We start from the raw sequence: 25,012 nt of genomic DNA, 5'->3' as shown, positions 1-25,012 counted from the left end.
ATGGCGTTATTATCTGTGTATTGCAACTCCATGATGGATGTACGAATATCTTGGAGTTGTCCTTGAAATGGTTTAAGGTGAACAGCTTACCATCTGTTCTGTAAATGATCTGTACACTATGGGATAAACTGTGACTGATTAGGTGGAGTATGGCTGCAGTGAAGGCTGTGAAAAGGATAGCATTCAATGATGCATCCTTGTTTTATGCTAGTCTGTACATTTAAAGGTTTGGTTTCACTGCCATTACAGAGAATAGATGCAGACATATTGTCATGAAGGAATCTCAGAATCATAGTATGTTGTTCCATACATCCACACTTTGACAGGATTGTCCAGAGGGCCTGATGGTGCACAGAGTCAAAAGCTTTAGCAGGGTTGATGAAAGCCATGTATAATGAATGTTTTTGTACCTTGCATTTTTCTTGTAACTGTCTAAAGTGTAAATAGCATGTTAGTGAATAGTGGAGCAGCAAATTTGATTCCATTTGTGTCTGTTTGTGTTTACATAAAGTAACATTTTAAAAACGGCATTTAGAAAGTAATAATATAAAAGAAAAATTAAGAATTAAGTGCCAATATATAGAAGTAGGATTTTTAGATAAAGTAGAATCAAAGGCATAAGAGTTTACCTAATTACAAGTTCATTGCAATCAGCAAGAAATGACTTAAAGAGATGTCTCTAATCCCCAATTCCTTCAAAACTGACAGTGTGCGTCATTGGTTTACAGGTAGCTAGATGGAAAAAGTTCAAGTCTTTTATTTTCTCTTTACTGCCAAATTATCTTTGCTTTTATGAGGTAGAATTTTCTTATTACTAACATTTATAAAATAAAAGCAGCTAACCCAAACCCGTAATCTCTTACTTTAGTTTCACACAGACATGCTGCTGAGTAATTACAAGTACCCTCTTCCTGCTTCTACATCTGTTCTATCTCGTTCAAGCTAAAAATCATATCTTTGCAAGTACAAGTAATATCACAGTGCATTAACATTTAAAAACAGTACCTTTGTTCTTGCATTATCAACAGATTTAAAAATGATTTGGTGGGCATTTGGGCCCACATGTTATATAACTGAGAAAAGGCAATGTTTTCAAATGCCAAAAGTTCGTGCTTTCTTTAAAAAAAAACTGACATTGATTAATATAATTTTTGAATTTTATAACTATTTTTTAAAGTTTTTTTTAGTTTTCTTGCAGTGTGGCACCCTAGCACAATCCAATGGTGAAACTGCTTTAATGCCGCTGGTTGTGCATAAACTAAATATTTGTTTTTTTTTAGTAATTACCTTTGATTTTCAGAACTGTTCAAATACAGGGGTAAACAAAGGCAACGTTTTTTCTCTCATGTTTTTTTTCTGATTTGGAAATCAATAATCAGTGTAATGTTTATATGAGCTATCCTTCTTCTCGACAAAGCATAGCTACACCAAACTCGAGAAGAGGGCAAACATTAAGAGTCTGTTCTTCAGTTTTTTTGATTACTCTGCATAGCCTTAGCTGAATAGAAGGAACATTTAGTAAAAAGGGAATTAGCACCTCTAAATCCAAGGTCATGGTTCTCTCCTTGAACAGAGTTGTTCCATACTCATAAGGGGTCAGAAGCTATTTCAGGTAAAGGAGTTCAAGTGAATGTTAAACTGGATTGTGCTATGGAAGTAAGAGTTTAGTCCATGGATGAACTTGCATCTCCATCTACACAATCATCTTCTTCTGTGAGAGCAAAGCACCATAGTGCAGTTCTCTTTTGTGGTTTCTGGGTCCGCTACCTGTGAAAGAATGTAGAGCTTCATCGGTTTTGTCATGTAGATTAGATGCCCCCTAGATGCTTGCCTTGGTTGGGGGTTGGGGTGACGTACAAAAAGATAGCCCACTTTAAAATGAAGACCTGGGCCAGACCTAGGACATGCTGAAAGGATTATATTTTTTTAGATGGCTTGAGAGTATGTGGAAATTCCAAGTAGGATCTAGAACCTGTTGCTAGGATGGGCAGGCCTGATGTGTTCAGCAGTCCCTTAACAGGAAATAAAAATGAAGGGAACTGAGTAAGTGCTTATATATGTATTTGGAATGTGAGAGGAAACTTGAATTACCAGAGAAAATGCTATTCAGTCACAGGGAAATCTTGTAATATTCACAAAGACAGTGGCACTGCCATGAATTAATACTGGATTTTTCAAATGACAACTATAGTAGGGAAAATATTGATTTTGATTCCCAAAGATAATTGAGCTTAAATAGAATTATTAGATATGATAAATATAAGCACAATTTTAAGAAAGCTAATATATATGAGGTAGGACCCAATAATTCCCCAAATTGGTCAATAGCTTGGGAGCAGGGTGCAGTTATCAAATATGCTGCTAAGTATTGTATGCTTACATGTCTGGTTAATCATTTCACCAAGTTACACCATGTTGAGTTGATCGATTGCTGTTTTCAGGTTGTCAAAGATTTTTTTATCAAAATTAAAGCGGTTGTTGTATCACACCTCCCCATACTCACCAGATCCTGTCTATTATGACTTTGTTTTGTTCATGAAATGAAAGTTGAGACTGAAATTAAGAAGGTTTTCTAATATAGAAGAAATAAAAACAAACAAAAAATAGTCTTTAGACACAATAACAAAAGATGAGTACAGGAAATGTTTCCAGAAATGGGAGAAGCTTTGAGACAAGTGTATTGCATCTCAAGGAAAATATTTTGAAGGTGACTAAAATGGAATTGCTGTGTGTTTTATAATAACATTATAATATCCATTTTGTGAATTCCTATACACGTAATGACCTCCACTGCTTATTTTTCAAAGATCATTTATGCTTTATTGATCTTGTATTGATTGTGCAATTTTATTACCTACACATCTGTTGCACATTAGTGATTTTTGGAGTCTGTTGTACAGTATATTCCCTACTAAGCCACGATCTTCAGTCCACCTTATGTTTTATTCTCCTATACTGTACTTGACAAATTTAATTCTGTAGTCTCCACTAGCACAAACAATATTCTTTCCCTCTTTGACTTCAACTTCAATATGCAATGTTCATCAGGTGCTTTTACTCACATATGTCCATTCTTCTCAATCCTTTTTTCAAGAAAGTTGTCTTTTCTAACATTTCCTGACTTGGTCTTGAAATCTTTGATCTTTTTAACATCTCCTTCCTTTTCCTTCTCCACTCTATGGATTTCCTTGAAGACCCCCCTCTTCTTAGTATTCCATTTTCCGCTGTTTCCTTCTTTTTTCTGTACTGTTACGAATGCTGTCTAGCTGTACAATCAACTAATTAATTAGATTTTGTTGTATATGTCAAAACAGATTTCTTTTGTGGAATTGATCTTTCTCCTTATAGACTGATACATTGTCAGAGCTCAAAACTCTTGGCTTCAGGCTGAGATGGAAATGACTAGTGTCTTAATTACTGTCTCTGTGTAAAAGAAATATGGTGTTTGCATCTTCAAAATTACAGACAACCTGTTGCCACAGTCTAGATAAAATAATCTCTAGTGATTTATGAAGGATTGCTCAATCCTAGTGTCTTGGTAAGATCTGGTAATCATATTCTTCATCCTTCTGCTAATTTATAAAGTCCTAACAGCCTAGTCTAAGTGCTTTATTGTTTTCTAAATCATACACCTGTAATCTGTTGACATATTGTTTAATAAATGCTGTTTAGCATTTAGTGGCTCTTTGTCTTGACACCTGTTTCAGTGACTCTTGAAAACACTGCACTTCTAATTTGAATTTTAGACAGTACCTGTGCATTTTTATTTCCTATGCCTATTATCCCGATGCTGACTTTACAGTGCAGTTTACAACTACTGGTCTATCTCAGTGTAGTTATTTTTTGTTTGTAGTTTTGGAATTATTCATTTTTCTCTTTATGACTTTAATTGTATAGAATCTCCTTCACCTTGCTGAGCAAGCAAGTGGAATCTGTGTTTTATCACTTTACATTAATTCCAGAATTACACTTTCTCTGTGTTTAGTATGTGTTGCTAAATTTACTCATTTTGTCTGGTTGTACTCATTTTCACACTTTAGTTCCACAATTGCTGTGTCTTCCTCCTCTCATTTGCCTTAAATGAAGGAAATAAAAATTAAATAGCATATGGTTACAAGACTGAATTCTGTCAGCAGCTTTTGCTTGTTGGAGCTATTTGTTCCACAGGCTGATGAAACATTCCCCGTCTCCAGAAAAAGCAAAAATGCCTTTCCCATATGATTTCCTGTGGTCTATGAAAATTCTGTGAAAAATCCCATCTGGCTCTGCCAATCTGTTAATTCGCAAGCTCTCTAGCTTTATAAAGTCTTCATCTTTTTTAGTGCTATCTAATTTCAACTTTTCGGTATTTTTAATAATCTTTATGCGTCATTAAGATTTGCCCTCCCAATTGATATTTCAACAAGTGCTAGCTAATATATTTTACAAGTTCCATTGTAGTTTTTGCCATTCGCACAAATTACTATGTGCAGGGAATGTTTTTGTTGTAAATGTTGTTTGCAGTTTATCAGAGTTACAGGTTATTTAATTAATGACCAGCTTTCATTCTTTGAATTTCATTTATTAAGAAAATAATTTTAACGATTTAATTAATGACAAAAATATTTTTAAAATATTGAAATAGGACAATATTTGTTGCAAAATAAGGATTTTTATGTAGATAGCCAATATAAAATCTATTATACTGTACAAACAGAATTTTTTATGAATTTACAAATCCAAAATTATTGCCTGAATAATTTATATGTTGATGGTGTAGGTCATAAAGGAAATGTTAGAATGCTATGTTATTTTACCTTTATTTTGATTACTTGTCTTAGAAAATAGGAGGCCTTCATCTCTGGAAGCACTGCAGAAGCATAGTTGGACACTATAAAAGATGCCTGCATACACTAAATAATGTCTAAATTTTGCAAAAAATTACACAGATTCCACATTAAACATGGCAACACAGTTGTTCCCTTCAACAGCCATGGACACTGTGAGAGGGACTTAAAGTCACAGTGCTTATGGGCAACTTAAAAACACAGCAACAGAGAAAAGAATGGGAAGTTAAACTCATGTTAAAATTGAATACATTACAACATGGCTTGAATAGAGACAAGAGTTTTATGGCCAGGTATGAGGATTGTTTGCATCTCTCAGGCTAACACAGATAACCTGTCTACAGACCCATACTGTTTTGAAAAACTCGTCACAGACTTCAAAGGACTTTGTTGGACAGTTATCTTATCCAAAGATCTTGACCATACATTGTTCTTCTCTCTCTTGTTAAATTAATCTTAGCTTGAATATACCTATTAATTTTTTACATTTAAGATTTTTCATTTAAAGATTTACCAATGTTGTTTCTTGTGCTAGTGTGTGGATATAAACACAGGGAACTTCAGTTTCTGTATTACATGTTGCCTGAAGAAGGGGTCTGAGTTGCCTCGAAAGCTTGCATGTTGTAATCGTTTTAGTTAGCCAATAAAAGGTGTCATTTTGCTAGGCTTTTCTCTACACTCATAATGGCTAACACGGTACAACACCCTAGTACTGTAAAAAATAAATAAAAGATTTAGTGACAGGCTTTTGTTCTTGCAAATTTTGGTTTAGTTTTGATCTAAGGCTGTCTTGAATTGAGTTTAGTGTTTCTCTGTATGCTTTCATCGCTGATCACATTTATTAGTGTACTGACCATTGCTTGTCTGACCCTTCTGACAAACCCTTCACATAAACAAACAACACTTCCCTTAAAAAGCTGCCCATAAGGACCTGTTTACAAAGTTGCCATCAGTCATGACAGGTACATATTATGTTTTCTTTTAGGCATGTTGATTGGTGAGAAAGAGTTGGTTGTGAGCAAAATTTGATCTGTTAACTGAAGCACTTTATTACTATAATTCAAAAATTTGCTGTGCAATACAACATAGCTGGTGAACATTGAGGACCATGACCATGAAATTCACAAAATAATTTCAGTGTTTATAGACCATATCACCCAATACCTTGATTGTGAACATACAGAAAATCAGAATCAATCTTCCAACAAGTGTAGAATGTATAATTATAACTTCATATTTCTCAGAATCTATGTTAGTCAAGCAACATTTTTGCTTTATAATTTTTAACTTATTAGTGTTTACTGTATAAATTCACTTTTTATCATTTTCTGTTTATGTTTTAAAAATGAATTGTCCTACTTTACGTCAATTCTATTTACTCATATTAAGTGCACTTCCAATTAGAAGCCTAATGCACAATTAAATAATTGTAGATACACAGTAGTATAAAAAAAAAAGAAAAATAAGCACAAAGCAAATTTAACTTTAAACAGAAAAGCATCATGCAATATTTACCAAGATATAGCTATATTTACAGTTGCGATCAACATTATTGGTCCCCTTGCATTTCAGATATCTACAGTATTGTGAGAAATAATTCAAAATATACCAGCTAAAAAAGATGTCTGTGTGATTTAGATGTAGTAATCAATTCCACTCGGTTTGTTGGAAAACGTTAACATTATTCAAAGGTATTTGATCACTCTGATAACATTTGTAAAACTGGACACTGCTGTGATTTGTGTTTTGATGTTTGCCTGTTCAACCACAATGTAAGGAAATCTTATATATCTGGATGATAAGCGACATACTTTTGGCATGGCACGACTCAGTGATGACTGAGAAATACTTGATCAGTCAATCAGTTCATGTTGAAAAGCTCCTGACTAAAAACCTGAGAGTGGACAGAACTTGCAAAGGAACAGGTAGAGCACAATTCCTCAACGTCTGCCTTTGTAATGCTGGCCCTAGTTCAACACACAGCTCCATGAGGATAGCTGTGGGAGATCTAAATCGACTTAGAAGCCAGTCATCATCATGCAACCAGAGATCAGTATGATCTCTAAATATGTGCTCTCTTCTAATTCTTCCATTTGCTATGTTTTCTAACAACTCTAAAGCAGCCATGGTAGTTGGAATAGTTTGGCCATTCCATGCACCATTATATTGTGACAGATTGATTGCAAATATGTGCATAAAATTTGTAAATGATATGCAATTCATTTCAACGTATTTGATAAAGCATGCGTCATGAATGTGAATCTGAAAAAGAAAGTGAAAGCTCACAGAAGCAGTAGCTTTGACACTGGCTGCCACCCATTTACAAAACTGAGTAGAATTGTGCGTATGCATGGGCTGAGGCTGCCATAAAAATGTGTGTGGCATTATGCCAAGTTTAGTTTCTTAGTTTCTGTACATCATGACATGAGCGTGGAAACAGGCATATGCAACATTTTTGTGCGTACACACCATTTATACATGAGGCTCCTGGACATGTTTATTGGCAACCTTCACTAATATTTAGATGCACTACCCTTGGCAGTGATGACAGCCTCCAAACATTTCTTTTAGCCATCTATAAGTTTTTTATATCTGTCTTATTGCAGTTTCTCCCACTGTTCAACTGCAATTTGTTCCAGCTTATGAATATTTCCAGTTGAAGAGTTCATCTGTTTCCAGTGGTTGTCAATTGGATTGAGAGCAGAACTCATTGCTGGCCAGTTTAAAACAGTCCAATTATGCATCTGTAACCATTCAGTTATACTTGTGGATGCATGTTTTGGGTCATTGTGCTGCTGGAGAACCCAAGACGGCCTAGCTTTCTGACACTAGGCAGCACATTCCACTCCAAAATACCTTGGTAATCCTCTAACTTCATGATTCCTCCTAAGTCTCCAGGTTGTAAAGGAAGCAAAACAGCCCACAACATTTTGGAATTTCTGTCATTAAGAAGTGGAGTCCTACTTGGTCTTTGCCCATAAAATCTTTCTTTGTTTAGTGAGGAACGTATGGTGTTTAAACCACCACTTCAGATTTCTGCAGGTCATCCTTGAGCTCTTTGGATGATGTATGTGTTGTTTTTTCAACAGTTCACACTAACATTGTAGACTTCTTGGATTATTTTCCTCTTCCCACCCTGCCCTGGGAGGTTAACTTCTTAATAACATTATGAACTATAAATACAGGAATCCCAGGGTCTTGGGAGATGGCCTTATACTCTTTTGCATTCTAAAATTTTTGTGATAATGGCTTTTCTGATGGTTTCAGGCAGCTGTGTTGTCTTCACCATTGTGAAAAAGGAACAGTGAGAGGATGTGGCATTTTTAAACATTAAAGTCATCATTCATTGTTTAATTCAAGTCACATGAGTACTCACAGTGGATCACTGGGATCAGGTTTACAATGGAAATAGTCTTCTGTTCAAACTATTTTGAATAGTTTGTAATAGTAACAATAATCAAGTCCAAATCATATTTTCTTCTGAGAAATTAAATCTAAATCTAAATTACACAGACATTTTTTTTGTTGTATACTTTTGAACATACTTTTAAAATGTGATAATGGTATAAAGTTGGTATTATTTCCAAATATTTTTCAAGATATTGTACATAACTTACCTAAAATGCCAGGGTGCCAAAAATGTTGACCACAATATTTACTAGGTAGTTTTAGTATTCTGAAGAAGAATCTTTCATAGGTGTGTGGCATTTTCATTGGGATAAAAGACATCTGAAAACAGATCCATCATATATGCCATTACTTGGAGAAGAGAAAAAACATAAAAGGCTTAAAGTCAGTAAAAAGCAATACATGATTATAATGTGAAATTACTTTAGCAGAAATCTATTAAGAGTCTCCTATACTTAAATAATGAGTGTTCAGCCTTGTTATAGAACTTTTGTAATATAACTTGTACCATTTTTTAAAATAAGATTATTTAGCATGTTTTAACATCTAAGTGTCCAGACCCTGCTTATCTAAGTGTCCAGACCTGCTTAACTATGCTTTTGTCTAGTAACCCTAAATGTGCCCAATTTAATCTTTCCATAAAAGAAAGCTCAAATTAAAATTGGAAAGTAGTGTGTGAAGCAGAAGGATCGTTTTAAATGCCAAGAGTAAGGTGGAGCAGGACAAGGCAGATGTTACTGCCAAGTTAAAAACAGGCAGAAAGTCAAAGGTAAGTTCCTTCCATCAAAAAAGTGCTGACATTTTTTGAGCAAGTAGCTTGTTAAGCATCATATCAACCTGTTCTAAAATGGTGGTACTTGATGACATTACTAACTTTTAGCAACAAAAATACAGAAAAAAGAATATCATAATAATTGGAGCAAATAAATCTGAATTAGCATAAGCCTCTCTAATTCAGGGTGTTCATAAGTATTGTGATAATTTACTTCATGAGGTAAAAAAACATAAATGAGGTAAAAGTACAAAGTACATAATAAATGTGAGTACATAATAAACAAGAATAATTTAGTAAAATACAGTATTTGAAATATTCAAATGTGTGCTTCAGTTTAAATGTTTAAAGGCGAAATATTCCTGACTGTAATAGAAATAAAAATAAAATTATATTCACAATCACAATCAATGAATTTACAATAGTCTAAAACATCTGTGGCTGCAGGTTTTTGTTCCAACCAGATTCATAATCAGCAATAATAATTGATCTCATTTAATTGTCTAATCTTTTTTCTCTTCTCTTATTCTACATTCAGAAAAGCTCAATAGTATGATTTTTGTATTTATAAAATATTTAGATGTATTTCTATTTTTTCAATATCTTTAAATGCTACCTCATTTTTTTCTATTATTTTGACCTTTTTCTGTGTAGTTGCTTCTTTTGTTGTATCTTAATAATAACAATTAAAAAGCAGAGCAGACACCAGAGAAAACAACACTGTATGATGAAAGAATACAACCACTTTAGTGTCAGACCCACTAATTAATACATAATGGATTAAATAGCCAGAAAACCTGGAAAAGAACAATGAAAATCAGGATTAAAATATTGTTAAAACGTAAATTGTTAAAAAATAAAAAAATATCCTTGGGTACCATTTGTTTGACTTTGTGACGAATGAGCGGTTGCTCATGGATTCCCGAATGTGGCACATTACCTGCATTGTGAGGGAGAGTCAGTTACGGCACTACGGCCATGTTGCCTGTTTCCCAGAGGGTGATCCGGCTTGTAAGATCCTCATTGTTGGGGACCCGAGTGGCTGGACCAGGCCAAGGGGTTGTCCATGTAATACCTGGCTGCAGCAGACAGAGGGTCATTTCCAGAGGGTGGGACTGGACTGCCTGGGTGTTGCAAACCAGGATCCTGAGTTTTTTCGTCATGTAGTGGGTGCGGCAACGCATTGTACCAGTGCATGCTCCCCCACTTGACTTGACTTGAATAACAGATTACTTCATTAGGCTGGCAGTCCAATTAAACAATACCTTACATGCTTGTTTTTGAAATTTTGGAAGTGTATCTTAAAGGGCTAGGACCACTGGTAAAGAATCAAATATCAAAAATATATTTTTTAAAATCATTTGCCATAACACCGGCTGAATTTATTTTTACTGTGTTATGATCAGCATTTTCCTCTGATTTATTTTTTGTTCCCCAAGGTTTTTTTGGTTATTTATATGCCTATTCTAGGGGGTTTTAACCCAAGGTATTTGTTTTTCAGTTGAAGTTGATTTAGAAAATTGAGTAATTTTAGCCTTGTTCTGTGATGCCATTAGGAGTTTTATTAGGAGTAGTGTCATTTTAACCTGATTGCATCTATAATTGCCATAGGGATCCTACCCAGAATGCTCTAGGGGTGTACAGTGTGTTAGCGTGTGATTATTTTATTTGAATTCAATTTAAAATATCTTCATTTTGAATTTAGAGACTTTGATTTTTAATTGTGTTGTCCACAGTTTGGTTTGACTTTTTTTTTAAGTTGGCATGACTTTTTGACAAATTCTTATGTTCTGGCCCTTCTTCATTTAAATATCATAATGTCCCACTGCTGGAGTATAGAAACATCGATCTTATAACTGTTGCTTCTGAATTCTGAGGTTGAGATGTCATGGCTCTCTCACTCATCTTCACATCCTTTGCCATTTCTTTCTTGTTCAACTACATCTACTGTTGCCTGGCAACAGAACTTCACCCAAAGTTTATTTTATAATTAAGATGAATATTTAAAAATCCCTAGATACATTCTACACTACTTCAAGACAAAATTACTGAAGTTTGTAGTGCTTTTTGTTATTTTTATTAATTTAATTATTCATTTTGGTTAAGAATTTTAGGCTTGCCCTTTCACTTTGTTCATATTTTGATCCTGATGTTAAGATGTATTATTGGAATACTGTCTCTGTTACAATGACCTGCCTGTAATGGAAATCTAAAAGTTATAATCCTGGAGCAGTTTCCATTGTGTGAGTAATGGCATTTTCCTCTGAACATCAGATATTCAGGAAATTTGTTATTGCTGTTATTAGTGTTAATATGTTTAGCCTTTCAAATGTAGGAGAGACTGGCACTACCCATTTGATTTGATTTGGCGTGTATTTTGCTTAAGAAGCAGCTGCAAAACATTTTTTAAGTTCAGCTAAAGTATCAGTTCTCTTCACATGGACTCTCTTTGGAATGTAGTTTCTGAGTTTCATCTGTTCAGACTGATCAGTCCTATTCAAATAACATATAGCTCTTGGTCAGTGAATAAAGAGCTCTCTCATAAATCAATAGTTAGCAACCCTGATGGACAAAACTTTACACCAATTGTCAACCAATGATTTCGGATTATTTGCACCCAAGAAACTAATGTTAAAAGTTCACCTACTTCCACTCTAACCCATTGCAAGAACTAAATCAGTGGTCTGTATATGCTTAGTGCTCTGACCATAACTGCTGCTCCACAGTAGAATACCTAATGCCTAGGGTGTGGCTATAACAGAGGCTGGAATGATCGGTTTTACTCCAAAGGAGCTGGACTGTAGGAGTGGAAGACCATCTGTAACAGAGTTAGTCGAAGATGCTTCAAGCTCAGATCTTGCTGAAGTAAAGCAAATTTCACAAGCAACACATTTGTCTTGCCGAAGAAGGAAGTCGACTGATTAACTACCCACCAGACTAAATACTGTAGTAACTTTTATGTTTGCAACCAAGGTCTACTGTTTTTGAAACCCTGGAGAAAACTGCAGATTCAACTGTAACCTTAAGGTGTGACTAAAGTGAAAAAGGAGAAAGGCTTCTTAACAAATAAAGATGAAGCACTCTGAACATCCTTCCACATGTGCCGCAGAAAACCGACCAAGCAGAATTGGGACAAAACATCACCTACACCTGCAGTCAACAAAACCAAACCATAAGTACATCTGGTCTGATTCCAAGAACTATTGATTGTAACCTGGTATAATGTATTCTGGTTATTGCAATTACTTTAACTGAGAAATAATAATAACGTGTGAAAGTTTTAGCTGTTATTAGTTTCTCTACCCAAATTCAGTCAGAAACTTCAAAGTAGAATCTCTTTCTCACACACACATTCAAGGTAGCTGAGTTAGTTGGGGTAAACCAGTTTAGAATACCAGTGAGCAAATCAACACCACCATCATGGTACAGGTGCTAGAAATGTAATAAACTATCTAAGAACTCATCCATCAAATTGCCTGAAGAACCAGAATTCTGAATAGAAAATTTTAAAACCAATCCAAAATTATGTTACATGGGTAGTTCTTTATATAAAAAATAAAATTCATTACTTATATGCCTTTTTCTATAGAAGAGAAAAAGATCAAACTATGCTAGTGTAGATTCGTGTTTGGTGTTATGTTCTTTGTAATTATATATTCACATATATCTTCTGCAATCCTTACGTTATGAAAAATTGTGTTACCTGATTTATTGCATTAAGCATGTTTGAATTATTTGCTAAAAAATAGCGTGTTACCACATCTAAACCACAAATAAAGAAAGTGAAAGTTTAGTTAATGTGGACATTCACCCATTTATGAAATTCTTTCTTAAATTGTACAGATCTCTTTATAGTTCTAACATCTGGGCTAGAAGGTGAAGCAAACATCTCACATATACCACTACACATGTTGCTACTGTGACTTGCAACATATACCACATTTTTCATTACAAATGAGTATCACATTTTTTAGCCACTCTTTCCATAGTTTACCAGAAAACCACCCACTTTTGTTTACCTGGTATGGCGCATGCGGGTGCTTGATGTTTTAAACACAGAGAGATTGCTTGTAGTTTCTAGTTGTCAATAGCTGTTAACTCTTAACATCAAGCATTATGCAAAAAGTCATGTCAGTCATCCTGTGTACACAATGGGCATGGCTGCTTTATCATGTTTAAATGCTGCCATTAACTTATTGTGAGCCTTTACTTGTATAAACATATTTAACTGGTATAAAACTTAACATCAGGACAATAATCCTTGCTGATCTCTGGAATAATGCTGGTCACTAGTCTCTCTGTGGAGCAGTATTCTGTGTCTAGGACCTTTCCTTGCTACTAATTTGAAGTTAACTTTATTTTTTAGCTTCTGTGTCAGTCGCAAACTGATTTGAAATGAACAATTACTGGGCCTGCTGTCATCTAATTAACTTTCTTTATAATCGACTGACTACTAACTGGCAGTCCTGGCTTTAGAAAAAGCTACTTAATTGTTGTCTTCTTTCTCCCTATGCTGTTTTTTCTATAGAGCTGAATCACTCACATGCATTAGTTCTGAAAAACTACTATAGTTAACCATCAGCAATAGTGTACATGGTAAGCCTAAATGCATCAATCCATAGATACACAGTCCAGATTGATTGACTATGGGAATTTAATTTTGCATTCACTCAAACTGAAATGATTGTTTATTTATAGTGCAACTAATTTAATGCATTGACAATTTAAATAGCTGCCGTGAAAAATGGGAACAAATGGTTTCAATATGCAGGGAAACTAAAGTTGACCATATCTACAGTTTAACTGTTTCAAGTACAAGAAATTTTCTAGCTCTTAGTAATTTAGCAATTAGTAAGTAGTAATTACTTTTCTCAGAATAAATAAAAAATAGCCAGATTTTAAGCCCTTATTTTGGAGCTTGTAATTGATTTTAATGTTCTTTATTATATCATCTGATTCTTTCTGATGCAGTTTGTCTCCTTGTCTAAAAATGTTGTAAACATAAACCTAAAACTGTACATACTATATATGTATAAAATACTATATCTCTCTATTATATAAAAAACTCCTGGGACGAGACGAGGCTTTTTAGCCTGGGACGAGACTTAACCACGCCCGGGACTGGAAATAAAAGGCAAAGAGTAGATGACAAAGTAGAATGTCCTAAAGAGGTTCAAAAACAATGGCGCGATACACATGCAGAGCAGGTTAGACATAATGAAAGTACTAAAATTCGCAAACAAACGGAAAGTATTACTCGGTGAAATAACATAACAGCGAAAAGAGATTGAATATATTGTTTGGATTTAAACTTTAAGTGGAGACTTGTAAATCGTCTAGTGTGTGTTGCCATCAGGGAAAAGCAGTGTTTTTTTCCCAATGAAGAGGAGTATCCGCAAGAATTAAAAGATTGTTTGGTGAAAGTGAAATCCACATATGCAGGCGGCAGAGACGTGAAGCGGCTGGCGTGTAGCGCTGGCCGGGGGGTTAGCGAGTGAAGCCCCCTAATTAAATAATATACTAGGAAACTAGATAGATTCTACAATCATTTATTCAGTTATGATCTTGTAATGTTTTTAAAAGTTCCAAGACAAAATTTTGCTGTTATGACTGGGTGAATGTTTTGCATCTTCACAATATTTTGCAGAATATGCTGTATGTAATGGGGAAGGAAAATTTAAAACCATTGCATCCATTGTCCTCTTTCGCACAATATTCCTTAATTATCAGTTATAGGGCAGGGAACCCCCATAATTGCTTTGCGTTCTTTTTTTTTTTTGGCGCTGGATGTGAATGATTGAGCTAATCTTCTTTTCTTCTGTTACCAGTTGTAAGATTTGGTGAACAGCTATGCCATGGGGGCTTTCAAGTAGTAGCCTTTCTGTGTAGGGAATCCCTGTAGTTGTAGGGAAATGATTTCAAAGCACAGAAGAAGTAAATGAGAATAGTTATAGGTGCCTGTCTGTTAAATGACAAAAAAATTAAGAATTCAGTTTAACTTGGGGAGACCTTTTCAATTTTATTATTCTGATAATGTTTTTATTCACCAATTTACTGAAACTAATCAGTCCCTCTACTGTGTGTACTTTTTATATTATATTTACAAAGTAGTGAATGTCAAAATGAGCATGATGCCTGTCAAGGTTATTTATGTCTCCTATGATGACTGACATGAATTTTGGACCAGTGGAGGTAAGAGGTTCCATTTGCTATCTTTTTCTTTATTCCCATTATGAGGATGACAATATAGCAGATATTCTCTAATTAGCGCCTCTTATCTTGGAATATTAGTTAGAAATTTTGTAAGGTGGCCTTAAGGGATGTATTTGAATGTCTTCTTATGGCCAACCCACATTCTCTGTCCTCAGCCAAGATGAGAGCAGAGAACTTAACTTGGGAGATAGCTGACAGACATTCAGATGCATTAGCTCTTTTTGCAGAATTCTATCTGCACACATAATGCTTCTGTACATATATATCACAATACACTGTGCATCAAATGTCAGTATGAAACATGAAAGGAGTCAGTTAGTGTAAGGTAAGTAAAAGTGACATTTTAAATGGGGCAAGAGTAACTAGAGACAAGAATATTCAGCACATGCTTATTGCAGGTTAAATAAGCTGAATTTGTGATAGAAAGCTAATAAGGCATACTAAAGGAACTTTCTATATATATTTACTTATATTGGTAATAAGGAACAATCAAAGCACAGGCTTCTGTAGAACATCTGATTTCTAAACATTATGCCCCTTGTCTAATGAGTGCAGCAAAAACAGGAAAACTCCATCCATCCATCTTTCAAACTCACTTAATCCTGAGCAGGGTCGTGGGAATCTTATCCCAGCAAGCATAGGCACAAGGCAGGACCAATCCCTGGACAGGGCACCAGTCACTCACAGGATGAATATACACAGAAACACGCACATGGGCCAATTTAGTTTTTACAGTCCATCTAACCTGCATGTGTTTGGACTGTGGGAGGAAACTGGAGCAAACCTTTACAGACACACGATGAGCATATAAACTCCACACAGGAATGACCCAGAATGTGAACCCCAGCCTCCTTGTTGGGAGGCAGCAGTGTGCCATCATGTTACCAAAAAGGAAATGTAATGTAGGAAACTAACAACCCTAAAGGCACCCTAAAGATGCTTTTGTAAATGCTACGGCCACTGGTCTTTTCTTTACACTTTGGCAAAAATCTGATAAGATGCCAGTTACCAAAAAGATTAGATGTCCACAATGAAGATAACAGTGGTACAATTTTTTTTTTACTTGAATTCTCATTATATATTAACTAAAATGTAGATTTGTCTGCTGAGACATACACAACTAAAAAGAGCACATTTCAAGGTAGTAAGATGTGCTTTCATGTTTATTTAACATAATTAACCATCTTACCATCAGTCAAATACTAAGCTGTCTGAATAACTGCTGAGTCTTTTAGTATGCTACTCATACAACAAATACTTCAACATGAATTGAATGGTGAAAATATAAATTATGAAAGGTGCTATAAGAGAGTGATTGACGTATACCATTTTCATTTAATGTATTTTTTTAATTCTTATTCTGTATTGTTTCTTTTCCTTTTTTGCAGTATTTGGGATGCATAGAAGTTTTACGTTCAATGAGATCACTGGATTTTAATACAAGAACCCAGATAACAAGGTGAGATAAAGCATTTGTGTTTTTGGTGTAAAAAAATAAAATCAGTTGCTTTCTCCTGTAAAAAAGCACTTTCACCTCATTCTAATTTTCAAATGTTGTTGTTTTATTATGATTTTTTGGACATACATAATGTATCATTCTGTCCATATACAAGTAGAAATAAAGAGAATAGCTGTAGCAGATCTGAGGCAGAGTTGGAAATGTGCCGGCTGCTGCAGCTTTTGAATCTTTTGCTTTTTCTAATATCTGTGTTATACAATGAAGATCTCGCTAAATGAGGTTAATGACGCTTCAGTTTTTACTCTCACTTGTTAAACCCAGTTAAATATTTATGTATTCAGTAGTTTGCTTCCAAATCAAATTTTTCATTTTTAGAATAATCTTGAGTGATTTGGGGTCATAGAAAACTTTATTCTAGTGGCAATGGGAGCATGGCATCCATGAAGAAATGATAAAAAAAACACTCTTTGACAGTGGACATTGACAATAAAGGTAAAAAAAAACTAATTGAACTAATTAGTGCCCCAAAACATAGCTGCTTACAAAGAGGTCCCAAACATATTCCTGTCTAAGTAGTAGTAGTAGTAGTATTGTCACATAAATCGAGTACCATGTCTTGATGGGTTCAGAGCAGCAGACAGTTATTTCGTAAAAATCAACAAGCACAACATCAAGAATATGGTAGAGTTAATACAGAGAAATGTGATAGTTTGATAGGAAAATCAAGAGTGAGATCTTACAGCAGACAAAAGTCAAAATATGTAATCAATAAGAAAAAAACATCAAGACTGAGTAAAAGAAACATGAGGGAAGCTTTCTTCCTTAATGCCTTAATGAGTGACTGGGATCAGGTTAGCTCAACCCATCTGAAAGCTTTTGCCTAGCAACATATAAAATAAACATAAAAGGTGTGTCGGAGATAGCTGGGGTGGCGACCCGGCCGGGACGCCTAGGAAGACCGGAGGAGGGCTTATGCCTTCCCCAGACCACCCTGGTTCCTTTCAGGGCCACGAGTACAGAGCTTAGAAGCTCAACCCTGTAGGGGCCCTTGGTCTCTGCCAGGGGGCACCCCCATGCCTTTGGAGCCCTGGACCTCGGCACTTCCGCCACACCCGGAAGGGCCGGGGGGAAGAAGACTGGGGACACCCGGAGTGCTTTCGGGTATGCAGCCGGCACTTCCGCCACACTGTCCCCCACCTCCCTCGGGACGTGGTCAAAGTTCTGCCGGAGGTGGGAGTTGAAGCTACTTCTGACAGGGGACTCTGCCAGAAATTCCCAGCAGACCCTCAGAACATGTTTGGGCCTACCAGGCCTGACCAGCATCCTCCCCCACTATCGAAGCTTACTTTACCAGGTGGTGATCAGTTGACAGCTCCGCCCCTCTCTTCACCCGACTCAAGTGTTATTTATACTTAAATTATATACAAAAAGTAAAAATTGCAAAATATATTGAATAGGGTTGTCTAAAAAAATTAAGACTTTGTAACTTGGGCTTGGCAATATACAATGTATTCACTACAGTGTTTTCTGTCAAAAAGCAAGTAAAACACAGACCGCTAATTTCAAAACAAACTCTAAAAATGTAGACAATCGGCCTAGGCTTAATAAGGAAATAATTATTGTACTGCTTTTTCATTGTAGGGTCCTTTCCATTATTTTATTATGTAGACCTGAACAGAGTCCCCCAAATCCCATCTGTAGCCCTTGTATATTTACTCTTAATATCGTGGGGCCTCATGTATAAACGGTGCGTACGCACAAAAATGTTGCGTAAGCCCGTCTCCACGCTCACATCTTGATGTATAAAACCTAAACTTGCTGTAAAGCCACACACATTTTCACGGCAGCTTAATGCTTGGCGTATTCAAGTTGTCCGCTCGGTTTTGCAAACAGGCAGCACCCAGCGTCAAAGCAGTGCTTTTGTTCCAGTGTGGTTTCCCTTTCTTTTTTAGATCCACATCCTGATGCCACTTTATCAAATACACTGAAATTAACCACATATTGTTTATTAGTTTATGGCATCTGATTGTAATTGACATATAACAATATAATGGTACACGGAATGGCAAAACTATTCCAAATACCATAGCTGCTTTAGCATTTACTGATCTCGTGATTCAGAAACAGTTTCATCCCAAGAACTATAAACACACTCAATCAGTTCATCAAGTACAATAATACAATCCATCCATCCATCCGTCCGTCCATCCATCCATCCATTATCCAACCCGCTATATCCTAACCACAGGGTCACGAGGACTGCTGGAGCAAATCCCAGCCAATAAAGGCAGGAAACAAACCTCGGGTGCCAGCCCACCGCAGATAATACGATACAATACAATTTATTTTTGTATAGCCCAAAATCACACAAGAAGTAGTGCTGCAATGGGCTTTAACAGACCCTGTGTCTTGACAGCCCCCCAGCCTTGACTCTCTAAGAAGACAAGGAAAAACTCCCAAAAAAAAAAACCTTGTAGGGAAGAAATGGAAGAAACCTTGGGAAAGGCAGTTCAAAGAGAGACCCCTTTCCTGGTCGGTTGGGCATGCAGTGGGTGTCAAAAAGAAGGGGGTCAATACAATACAATACAATACAATACAACACACAGAACAGAACAAATACTCAATATAGTATAAAAATAAAACTTTTAGAAGTACGTAGCAGAATTTAACAGTAGATGATATCACATAATATGATTTGGATATGTTTAGAGTCCTGGAGACCTCATCCATCAAGCTGCCTCCCCCATTTGGCCAATCCACAGCTTAAACAGCGCTGGGCCAGCCAATCCAATAAAAGGACCCCTCTCTCCCATGATTCCTGCGATCCTCCATCAGGGATTACTTTACCTTAGGCAGGCAAAACATCTTGGCAGGTGGGCCACATTTGAGTACCGAGAAGAGAAACAGAATAGGTGAGGGTTAGTATCAAATTATAACTATCATGTTACTTATGTTTTAGTGCTAATGACTAACAACAGAGATGCAGTCTGTACAGTTAATCAGCAGCTCTAGTCAGAATATGCTAAACTGAAGTAGTGAGTCTTCAGTCGGGATTTAAAGGCTGAGACCGAAGGGACATCTCTTATAGTAGCAGGCAGATCATTCCACAGTTTAGGGGCCCTGTAACTAAAAGCTCGACCTCCCACAGCTATTTTATCAACCCTTGGAATCATAACCAGACCGGCATCTTGAGATCTTAATGTGCGCTCTGGTTTGTAAGTCATGATAAGTTCAGACAAGTAAGCCGGACCTTGGCCATTTAATGCTTTATATGTTAAAAGGAGGATTTTGAAATTTGCCCTAAACTTAACTGGGAGCCAGTGTAAGGATTTAAGAACTGGAGTTATGTGTTCGTATTTTCTTGTTCTTGTAATAATTCTTGCAGCCGCATTTTGGATTAACTGCAGGCTGTATAAAGAACAGTTTGAACATCCAGTGAACACCACATTGCAGTAGTCAATCCTACTAGAAATAAATGCCTGAATTAATTTCTCAGAATCCTGTTTATTTAGAAAGCGCCTTAATTTCCTTAACATTTTTAAGATGGAAGAAACATAATTTGGACAACTTTGTAATATACGCTTTAAATGACAGAGTCAGAGTCAAAAATAACTCCTAGATTGCGGGCTGATTCAGTGAAATTAATAGGGATTCCAGCTGAGTTAAATGATGACAAAATATTGTTGTGATCAGCATCATTCCCTCCAACATTTAACATCTCAGTTTTATCTGTGTTTAAAGACAAGTACAGTAGTTCTCATACATCTACTCCTTTAATTCACTAACACAACTAATTAAATACAACATTGGAGAAACTTCATTTGATCTAAATAAAAGGTATAACTGGGTGTCATCTGCATACGAGTGAAAATTAACATTATGTTTCCTAATGAGAGATCCCAGTGGAAGCATGTAAAGTGAAAACAGTAAAGGTCCCAGTACTGAACCCTGTGGGACACCATATTGAACTTCTGTGTATAATGATGGGGTACTGTCAGCACATTTCTGTACATATTGGAATCGATTTGATAAATAAGAACTAAACCAAGCGAGCACAGTGCCTGTAAGCCTAACATCATCTTCTAGCCTGTGCAGTAATATATAATGGTCAATGGTGTCAAATGCTGCACTCAAGCCCAACAACACAATTACAGTGGAGTTTCCTTCATCAGAGGATATCAGAATGTCAAGTGCTGCTTGTAGAACTGTTTGTACATATTAGTACAATCACCTCACCGTAAACTTGTGATACAGTTATAATATTGCACAACCTGAGCCACTTTATAAAGAGCGTATTTACATATGATGACGATATCATTTTTAAGATGAAATGCAGCAAAATATGTTTATTACATTATACAGATAAAATGTTAAAATCATTTAAATAATCTATATTGTTAATAATTGAACATGTGAGGACACAGTGTCGGAGCACTAGTGACGAGCGGCGCCCTGTTCAGGGATTGTTCCTGCCTTGCACTGAATTCTTGCTGAGACTGGTGCAACACTGGATGGATAGATGAATAGAATAATTAAAAATGTACTATAAAGATATTTCAATGTTCCTTAAAAGTTTTGAAGTATCGGCGTTCTAAGCTTACAGATGGCTTAACATCTATTACAGAGCTGATTGTGTGGCGATTGGTTACTTGGAGAAAGAAAAGGAAGGACAGGAAGCAGGGTTAGTACATTTGAGAGAGACAGTATGCTGCAATAACTTATTTAATCGAAGGTCGCACACGGTGCAGCAAGCATCTTGCGGGAGGTAGGAACAATCTCTCTACAGGGTGACAGCTCATCACTATCACTGCGCCTCTGTGTTCCCATGTTTAATGACATGCTTTAACTCCTATCATCATGAAAATTATATCAAGTATACATCTCAGTATTTGAATTATTTAGAGAGCTGTAATATCACGAATGTAATGGATTCTGTGTCCAGTCGGAGGAAGATAAAGCCCGTTTAAGAAGCACGTAGAGCACATAGAAGAACATATACAAAACAAAGCATTTAACGTGCTGCTTTAGCTACGATGGTATTTGAAGTTTATGATGTTCTACTTTAATGATAAAATAAACTATGTGATTAAAGTGGAAATTTCGAGATTAAAGTTGACATTTCAAGATTTTTTACCCACTGTGTGCCTATTTTTTTTATTTTTTCTGTACCCTAATAAGCTTTCATATGACATTCAGATGGTGGGCTACAACTTGCCTTTTCACGGTGACTTTGATATCTGACAACTTCTTTTTTATTTCGGGCACTGTGCAACTTTTGAACTTGATCTTTCGAGTTTCTCCGACACTCTATGTCACTTGATCAACTTCCTTTTGTTGTTTATACCACTGATAAAACCAACAAATAGTACGTTTCCCTTGCCTCCACTTGGCATTCACTGAAATTCTTCTATTTTTCCCTGTGCTTTTGCCATTGCCTTTTCACAGAACGCTGAGCTTAAGGGCTATTTATATTGATTTGCATATTCAAAGAGGTGTAATTCTGGGAGGAGTTTGGGAGTGGCGGCAGGCGCGTGCATGTGCTTTACTTTTCACGCTGACTGTAATTTATTGAGCGGAAGAACGTGGAAGTTGGCAAAAGCACAGATTTATGCATCTCAATTTTTTTGTGTGTATGCACTTTTCCGTTTTTGTCCATACACCGTGTTTTAGTGTGAATTCTATGCATGCTGTTATGCATGAGGCCCCTAGTCACTGTCAGGGTTGACTGCTTGTTTACAGTATATATATAATTCACTAAGGCAAGACGACCATGGAAAGCACGCCGGAAGGGGTGTGGATTCACTAAGCCACCGACAAGTTAGACACCTATGGCGCACGCAGGAAGAAGCCATGCCCACCAACTCCAAGACCATTGGATACGATGACAACTCGCAGAGCCACGCCCACCAATGTTACACAATGTAACAAACAATGGTTACAAAGCTGAAACTTAAAGGAATTGACGGAAGGGCACCACCAGGTGTGAAGCCTTTCGCTTCATTTGACTCAACACAGGAAACCTCACCCGGCCCGGACACAGAGAGGATTGACAGATTGATAGCTCTTTCTCGATTCTGTGGGTGGTGGTGCATGGCAGTTCTTAGTTGGTGGAGCGATTTGGCTGGTTATTTCCGAAAACGAACGAGACTCCCACCTGCCAAATAGTTACACGACCCAACAGCGGTCGGCGTCCAAATTCTTAGACGGACAAGTGGCTTTCAGCCATGTGAGATTGAGCATTAACAGGTCTGTGATGCACTTGTATGTCCGGTACTGCACGTGCGCTACACTGAATGGATCAACGTGTGTCTACCCGGCGCGGGGAGCCGTGCGTAAGCCGTTGAACCCCATTCGTGATGGAGACCGTGGCTTGCAATTGTTCCCCATTGTTTTATCTTGGTAGAGTAATATATGTATTGCTCTACTTTCCCCTATTGTATTATTAATATGTAGCCTTAGAATGCCTAATCTCACAGACTTACCACTGTATATAACTTCTCCCCACCTTCCCTTCTATATCTATAACCTCAGGCAATTAGATGTAGTAAAAAGACAAGCAGGAGTTAAGTTACACATAAAATAATGTATTACTGATAATATTCATAAATAATAACAAAATGTAAAGTACATTTGAATATTGGCAACCATACAACCTGATAAAATGGTGGTGTGTAATTCAGGTGGCACACAGACTTGCAGTTACTTAAAATGTCTCTAGTTAAGGCATCGTTGGTGCTCAGCTTTCAGCCACATGTCTGTTCAATATGGCTGCTGAGCTGTGCTCTTCATTGTGTTGTCTTCATCATCACAGGTTAGCAAGAGAGATGCTTCTTCATATGTGGGTCAGTTAGAGAGAGAGAATGTGGTTGAGCAAGTACATTTATAGATGTTCTCTCAATTCCTAGAACCAATAGGACATCATGGTACTTGAAGGCCTCTGAGACAAGCCAATTCCAAACAGCCATACCTCAGACCAATGGGAGCAATAGTACATTTAACACCTCAACCCCCCCAAGACCATATATTAAGCTAACCTGGCTTTGTGTGGGGGATCAAACTGGTTTAAGACACATCCCCCCAAATCCTGTCATAAAATTACAAAGAGACAGTCGTAAAAAGGGGGATGGGGGAAGGCAAACATGAATACCTCTCACCACTTGGTTTGCCTAAATTATAAATAAAGACATACAAAACATTTATCAAGTTATATGCAAAATCCTACATCACAACACCCATGAATGAGAAATTCCCAGTACGTGCGGGTCATACGCTCACACTGATTATGTCCTTACCCTTTGTAAACCCCCATGGTCGGGTGACTTGGTGGATTATATATAAAAAAGCAGCCGGAACCGCAAAGAACAATGAAAAATCAACGTGGAAACCGACTGAGGTGGTGTTTGGAAAATTAACAGTCAACATGACTCACAGGTGCGTGTGGACTGTACACAGACGAAAGCGACTCAGGTAGGGAGTTGGGGGCGGGCACATAAGCGGGCAGTGCATACTGAACGAGCGCCGTTCAACCCGTCCTTTGCTTTGGAAGGAGAAAGCGCGACGGCGCTCCTCCGCTTTTCAGTCACGGACAATTGTATGTTGGTTCGTAGCGTGCATTATTCCAATGTTACTTTTCTTGGTGGTTTATTAAATTACGGATTTTTCAAATGTTTATTTTTTCCTCTGTGCTTAAAAATCATTTAAACAGCGGCCTGATTATGCGGCGTATGCTACGCCGCGGGTTGGCTAGTGTTCTTTAATAGTTCCCGTTTTCTATAACCTCATTCAGTTAGATGGAGTACCAGAACAGACAGGAGAAAGTTACACTTTTTAGATATGCATATATTAATTTAAGCTTTTCAGTTGTTCTCAAAGTATAGGCATAGTAAATTGAGTGTTGGCAAAATCATATACCCTGATTAATTAGCATCTTATCTGGTTTCCTTGGGCTACCAGGTGGCTCTGTCCTATTATGTTGATTAGTCTCTGATCCTACATGGTCCAGCATTGCTCTTGAAATAAGAGAGGGACAGCTTGGCCCCTTGATGGATGTGATAGTAGAGACATCATCATGGTCATGTGCATATATGGAGCAGCAGAGACACAGCCTGACTCTGTAAGCATCAGTCTGCCTACCTGGAAGGGGAAGGAAGGGGTGCTCATACTTCTAAAACTTGTCCTCCTTCCAGATGCTTATAAATTCTACATTGAGGTTGATGCAAAGCCTTGAATCCCACTACCACAAATTATACAGCCCAGAGCATCACTTCACAAAAGTTATTTGTCTATTAAGGTCATAATTGTGCCAAAGCAACAACTAGATTATACAGCTAAACT

General features: G+C 36.8%; 1 protein-coding gene across 5 annotated transcripts in view; it reads left to right on the top strand.

The window, feature by feature from the left end:
* The window catches only part of shc3 (SHC (Src homology 2 domain containing) transforming protein 3), a 123,434-nt gene that overhangs the window by 57,223 nt on the left and 41,199 nt on the right, over positions 1–25,012 (top strand). For all 5 annotated transcript variants that reach the window (XM_039759457.1, XM_039759458.1, XM_039759456.1 and 2 more), the window contains one exon: positions 16,608–16,678. In XM_039759457.1, the coding sequence (XP_039615391.1) occupies positions 16,608–16,678 (71 nt within the window). The remainder of the gene's footprint in view (positions 1–16,607; positions 16,679–25,012) is intronic.

This window comes from Polypterus senegalus, chromosome 7, assembly GCF_016835505.1.
Source record: "Polypterus senegalus isolate Bchr_013 chromosome 7, ASM1683550v1, whole genome shotgun sequence".
Classification (NCBI taxonomy): Eukaryota; Metazoa; Chordata; class Cladistia; order Polypteriformes; family Polypteridae; genus Polypterus; species Polypterus senegalus.
The sequence above is the reverse complement of the archived record's forward strand: the minus strand, read 5'-3'. Positions and strand labels throughout refer to the sequence as shown.